At 62.3% G+C, this 581-nt stretch overlaps 1 protein-coding gene across 1 annotated transcript in view; it reads right to left on the bottom strand.

Moving 5' to 3' along the window:
• Positions 1 to 380, bottom strand: part of EMH_0055200 (uncharacterized protein) — a gene marked incomplete at both ends in the record, with an annotated part of 7,775 nt that extends 7,395 nt beyond the window's left edge. The window contains 2 exons of the mRNA XM_013497206.1: positions 3 to 133; positions 349 to 380. Coding sequence (XP_013352660.1) covers positions 3 to 133; positions 349 to 380 — 163 coding nt within the window. The remainder of the gene's footprint in view (positions 1 to 2; positions 134 to 348) is intronic.
• Between the last annotated feature and the right edge of the window lie 201 nt (positions 381 to 581).

Raw genomic sequence — 581 nt, 5'->3', positions numbered from 1 at the left:
AGCGTCCCTTGCTGCAGCAGCTGCTCCTGCCCCTGCTGCTTTGTAGCCTCCAGTTGCAGCAGCAGCAGCAGATGGTACTGCTGCCGCATGCAGCCGCTGCTGCTGCGGTGAGCGGGCTGTCTCCTCCCCAAGGCTCCGGGGGTCAGATGCCTCGTTGAGTTGCTGCTGCTGCTGCTGTTGCTGCTGCTGCTGCTGCTGCTGCTGCTGCCGGGGTAGAGGGGGCGAAGCGGCTGCTCCTGTATGTGTCCATACACCGCCTGCAGCACTAGCTGTTGCTGCTGTTGCTGCTGCTGCTGCTGTTGCTGCTGCTGCTGCACTGCCCTTTAAGCCAGGGGCTGAGCTGCCTACAGCGTCAGTCCGCTTCTGCAGCAGCAGCACATGCTGCTGCTGCTGCTGCTGCTGCTGCTGCTGCTGCTGCTGCTGCAGGGGGGAGCTCTCCGGGTCGTCTTCTCTGCTGCTGTTGCTTTCAGGGCTCCTCGATTGTAGCAAATAACCAGGGGAAGCTTTGCTGCTTCTGATTCTGCTGCTGCTGCTGTTGCTGCTGCTGCTGCTGCTGCTGTTGCTGCTGCTGCTGCTGCTGC

Source organism: Eimeria mitis, genomic scaffold (genome assembly GCF_000499745.2).
Source record: "Eimeria mitis Houghton genomic scaffold, Emh_scaff2534, whole genome shotgun sequence".
In the NCBI taxonomy this organism is placed as follows: Eukaryota; Apicomplexa; class Conoidasida; order Eucoccidiorida; family Eimeriidae; genus Eimeria; species Eimeria mitis.
The sequence above is the reverse complement of the archived record's forward strand: the minus strand, read 5'-3'. Positions and strand labels throughout refer to the sequence as shown.